Source organism: Microtus ochrogaster, chromosome 6, assembly GCF_000317375.1.
Source record: "Microtus ochrogaster isolate Prairie Vole_2 chromosome 6, MicOch1.0, whole genome shotgun sequence".
Classification (NCBI taxonomy): Eukaryota; Metazoa; Chordata; class Mammalia; order Rodentia; family Cricetidae; genus Microtus; species Microtus ochrogaster.
The window spans coordinates 84,857,905-84,863,541 of NC_022013.1; the positions used below are offsets into that span (position 1 = coordinate 84,857,905).

Consider the following 5,637-nt stretch of genomic DNA (forward strand, 5'->3'; position numbering starts at 1 on the left):
TCTCTGGGGCTGTGGATTGTAGGCTGGTATTCTTTACAGCTAATATTCACTTATGAGTGAGTACATAACATGTTTGTCTTTGGGGGTTTGAGTTACCTCATGCAGAATTATTTTTTTTCTAGTTCCATCAATTTGCCTGCAAATTTCATAAGGTCGATTTTTTTTTTTTTTTTACAGCTGGGTAATACTCTGTGTAAATGTACTACCAGCTTTTCCTTATCCATTCTTTGATTGAGGTACATCTAGGTTGTTTCTAGGTCCTGGCTATTAGGAATAATGCTGTCATTTACATAGTTGAGCACGTGTCCTTATAGTATAATTGAGTATCCTTTGGGTGAATGCCTAAGATTGGTATAGCTGGGTCTTGGAAGTAGGTTGATTCCCAATTTTCTGAGAAACCACCATATTGATTTCCAGAGTGGCTGTACAAGTTTGCACTCCCACCAGCAATGGAGGAGTGTTCCCCTTACACCACATTCAACATCATAAGCTGTCATCACTGTTTTTGATCTTAGCCATTCTGACAAGTATAAGATGGTATCTCAGAATCGTTTTGATTTGCATTTCCCTGATGACTGAAGGATGTTGAGAAATTCCCTAAATATCTTTTGGCCATTTGAGAGTCTTCTGTTGAGGATTCTGTTTAGATTTATATCCCCATTTTCTAATTGGATTATTTGGTATTTTGATGTCTACTTTCTTGAGTTCTTTATATATTTTGGAGATCAGTCCTCTGTCAAATGTGGGGTTGGTGAAGATCTTTTCCCATATGTAGGCTGTCATTTTGTCTTATTGACTGTGTCCATTGCCTTACAGAAACTTTTCAGTTTCAGAAGGGCCTATGTATTAATTGTTGACCTCAGTGTCTGTGCTACTGGTGTTATATTCAGGAAGAAGTCTCTTCTGCAAATGCGTTCATGGCTACTTCCCACTTTCTCTTCCATCAGGTTCAGTGTAAATGGATTTATGTTGAGATCTTTGATCCACTTGGACAGTTTGTGCAGGACAACAGATAGGGATCTATTTGCAATCTTCTACATGTCAACATCCGATTATGCCAGCACCATTTGTTGATGCCTTTTTCCCCATTGTATAATTTTGGCTTTTTGGTCAAAAACCAGGTGTTTATAGGTGTGTGGATTTATGTCAGGGTCTTCAATTTGGTTCCATTGATCCATGTGTCTGTTTTTATGTCAATACCCAAGGTGTTTTTTATTACTATAGCTCTATAGCAGAGCTTGATTGAAGTCAGGGATGGTGATCTCTGGAAGTTCCTGTATTGTGCAGGATTGTTTCAGGTATCCTGGGTTTTTTGTTTTTCCATATGAAGTTGAGTATTCTTTCAAGGTCTGTGAAGAATTGTGTTGGGATTTTGATGGGGGATGAATAGAGTCAGGCCCCTTAAATAAAGTTAAGAATAAGCACGGGGGGGCTGGAAAGGTGGTTCAGCCAGGAAAATGCCCACAGCACAACTATGAGGACCTGAGTTTAACCCCAGGGACCGTGTAAAAAGTCAAGCATGGCAGTGAGTGTGTAAAATTCTAGTCCTAGGGAGAGGCAGGCAGGCGATCCCTGAAGCTCACTGGCCAGTCAGCCTTGCCTATTCAGTAGACTTCACAGCAGAGATCCACCTCAAAAAAAAAAAAAAGTGTACTGCTCCTCATGAGCAACTGAGACTAACTCCAGGCTCCCACAGCACACCTGTGAACACCCTCCTCCACACTCTAAGTACAAACCAATTTGTATCATAGGTTGATTATCCCTTATCTAACATGTCTCAGGGTCTTTTGATTTGGGGGATATTTTTATGGACTTTAACTGGATGAACACTTCTCACTCAAAAAGCCAAAGTGCTCTAGCATCTGAAACTTCCTGACTGCTAACCCATAACTATCCTCATAGATTAATGTTCAGAATATATAAATGATTAGCTTTGGAATAGGAAAAAGAAACATGGAAAATTCACCGGGGAAATAGTGGGCAGGAATCTATTGATAATCCAGGAAACAAATCGGAGCCCAGTGCCATGTCACCTGTCTACCCCACCCTCCTCTGCTGATGCTCCCTGGACTCTGGAATCCCTTCTAGGGGTGCTTCCACCGGGCATGGGAGAAAGCAGTAAATGCCTCTGTCTGGGAGTTCTTGTGCAAGTCTCAATGTCTGCAGCACTGAAAGAACACGGCATTCCAGTCTGAAACTGTGGGCATCTATCTCATCCTACTCCTGGAGCATTCCAACAGCCTTCCTGAAGCGCCTGCTCCAGGTCCCCACTGCTCCAAAGGGTCCAGTGCAGCTCTTCAGCCACATGGACATTTGCTGGACACCTCGTTCACACGCACCAAGTATTTTCACTCCAGTCATGACATCACTGTCATTTTTTTCCTTTCATTTTTAGGAAGACGATCAAATGCTTCGACCTTTTGTGCACCAACAATCACAGATGCTAAAGGATTTGGAGGACCTGCTTGAATCCAGCTTACGGAGGCTGAAAAATGATGTTGCTTTCATAGTGAAGAAGAAGAAAGAACATCTAATGCAGAGCCAACAGTGAGGACGAGCAATGTTGCTTTCATAGTGAAGAAGAAAGAGTATTTATTGCGCAGCCAGCAGTGAGGACAAGCAAACTGCAAAAACGTTCTGAGTTCCTGAGCTTCACTGACTCATGGAATTCCATCTGCCATTTTTAGGTAAGATACCTCCCCTTGCCTCTCTTCTGATAAGGACTTGCTACGTGGACCAGATTGGCCTATCTTGCCTCTGTACACCCTAAGCCCCTGGCCCAAAATGGGGACTCACAGACCTGTGCCACCACCACGCTGGACCTTAACTGGATTTAAAAATTCTATAAAAATCAATACGTATACAGATGGAGAGAGATGTCTGTGGTAGATGTTCAGAAACTGAGGCTCTGGGTTTGAGTGCCCACAGTTCAATCCTGGCTAAACCTATCCACTTACACATTGTACAGCGTGGGGCCACTCACTCACCCTCCTTCTAAGCCCTCTTTCCGCATCCATTATCTGGGATGGTTAATGATTGCCAACGTTTAGTGCTTTCCTGGGAAGTAGCTCACATTCTTTTCTTTTTAAAAAATAATTTTTATAGGTATCTATGTATGTGTGTCTGTACATGCGTGTGGTACCTTTTTAGACTAGAAGAGGGAGTTGGATCATCTGGAGCTAGAATTACTGGCAGCTGTCAGCCCCACCCTGGGTACCGGGCACTGATCTTGGGTCTTCTGCGAGACCATTACATGCTTTTAAGCGCTGAACCACTTCTCCACTCTTTTCTTTTTTATTTTTCCGAGATAGGGTTTCATCTTAACCCAGGCTGCTCTGGCCATTCCGCCCTTTAAACAAAGCCTGTCCGTCCCATTAGTTGTTTGCTTCTGTTGTCAGAACAGACAATGCTTAGTTCACATTGATTCTGTACTCCTGCTCGGACCAAGTCCACCCGTCCACAAGTTGCCTCCATTTGTTTTCTATTCATATGCTTATCTGAAGTACAACCAGTTGGCTCAGCAGCAGGAGTGCAGCACGAGGTGCAGAGCTGACTGTTGGCAAACTCCCTCCAGCAGACAGTCCGTCCTAAGTGGACATTGATTCCATCAATGGTTGGTGAGTCTTACAGACTGACAGACACCAAGTACTCTAGGAAGAATGTATAAGGAAACCTTTCAGGGCTAGGGGGGACATCTAGTAACAAAGTCACAAGAATAGTTAACCCTTGGGGCTGGAGAGGTGGCTAAAGTGTTTAGAACACTATCTGCTCTTCCAAAAGACCTAGGTTCAATTCTCAGCACCTACATGGCAGCTCACAACTGCCTGTAACTCAAGTTAAAGGGGATCCAACAACACACGCAGGCAAAATAGCAATGTACATAAAATCTTAAAAATTTAAAAAAAGTTTTAAAAATAATGAGCTGTAACACACATTTACCAGGTACCAGACTCTAATCAATAATTCCAAACATTTGTTAACTTGTTCAGTTCTCACAATTTTATCACTTAATGCAGTACTTCCTTGAAGGTTCCTAAAAAACCAGAATTATCTTATGATCAAGCAATCCCATTACTGCGTGTATACTCAAAGGGGCTGAAATAAGCATGTTGAAGCTAGCCTACGTCATGTTCACTGCAGCGTTATTCTCCAGCTGAGCTAGGGCTTAGGTGCCCACCAATGCACAGCCAGAATTTTAAATATGGCAGGTGTGCATACAAATGCTACTCCACCTTAAGAAAAACAAGATTGTTTAACTAAATTGATATGGTACTAAACTGCCTTGTAAATATTCCTATTTATACCTTCACACAAATGACAATCCCAGACAGAGAAGCTTTTCTTAGCAGTGAGTGGCTGTGAATGCAGAGAATCATGGCTGGCCAAAGAGCTGACGCTAAGTGACAATGAAATGCTCATCCCTAGACATAATTTATACCACTCCCCCTAAAGCTCAGGAACACAGTGGAAGAGGGGGCTGGAAGAGAGGAACAATGACAGTGGGTGCTTTTTCTGGGCATGACAGCCACTGCAACCCTGGTCACAGAGCTCTGGCTGCCGGCACTGGGCCTGGCAGCCATCAGTCACAGACCGGGGAGGTGCTCCCTGCTGAACTACTGACTGCGGACAGACTCGGGCCAGTCACTGTCTTCAGCTGTGGACTCACTGAGAAGCCCCTGGGCTCCAATCCAAAACCCTGGGTGCCCAGAAGGCCATGGTCACAAAACAGAACGGAAAGCGTGAGTGAGGGGAAGGGACTGGAAGGGCTGACGGGGTTGAAGGGCGATGAAGAGGTGGGTGGAGAAACCAGAACGTATTATATACTTGTATGAAATTGTTAAAGAACAAATAACTTTTCTTTAAAAGTGGGAAATTCTAATTTGTGACAACACAGATAAGCTTAGAGGACATTGTGTTAAGTGAATAAACTATATAGAGAAAGCCATTATATAATTTCATATCTACAAAAAATAGCTATAGAACGGACAATGGGATGGTGTCCGCCAGGAGCCTGAGGACGGTGTTGAATGGGGAAAGGAGTCCTTCTTCGTCAATGGTACAAGTTATAAGCCGTGGGTCTGTGTGTTCTGTCCCAGACTAACTGACCATAATCAACAGTGTTTAACTAAAGGGGGTTTTGTGTTCTCATCACAAAGAAATGGTAAATAATCTGAGGTGATGGATGCTATTACTTTTCTTTGCTTATTCTATAATGTGTGCATGTATTTAAATGCCGCTTTTATCCCCTTGAGACAGGGTCTTACTATGCAGCCCTGGTTGTCCTGGAACTTGCTCTGTAGACCAGGCTGGCCTCAAACTCAAGAGCTCTGCCTGCCTCTGCCTCCTGAGTTCTGGAATTAAAGGTGTGCGCCACCACCCAGCCATCATCCCCAATCTTTGAGCACATGTATCTCATGTGGTTATTAAGAGAGGAAATGCTCTTTTTCTTATTTTAGCGTTTCAGTGCCAACTATGTCTGAAACGCAAATTTGAGAAAAATTCTGCTGAGGCTGTCAAGATCAATAAAGTCAAGTCATTTAAGACTAATCAGTTATGAAATCAGGGACAAAAAGTAGGTCAGGCCACTTTAAGTAGTACCGATGTACAAAAGTAAGCATGGAATCCAAACCAAAAAGC

The 5,637-nt window shown here is 43.1% G+C and overlaps 1 protein-coding gene across 1 annotated transcript in view; it reads left to right on the plus strand.

Annotated features, from left to right (window-relative positions):
* Window positions 1-3,041, plus strand: part of LOC101983502 (kinesin-like protein KIF28P) — a 46,247-nt gene extending 43,206 nt beyond the window's left edge. The window contains exon 23 of the mRNA XM_005348976.3: window positions 2,396-3,041. Within this exon, the coding sequence (XP_005349033.1) occupies window positions 2,396-2,551 (156 nt within the window). The 3' untranslated portion in view covers window positions 2,552-3,041. The remainder of the gene's footprint in view (window positions 1-2,395) is intronic.
* The last annotated feature ends 2,596 nt before the right edge of the window (window positions 3,042-5,637 follow it).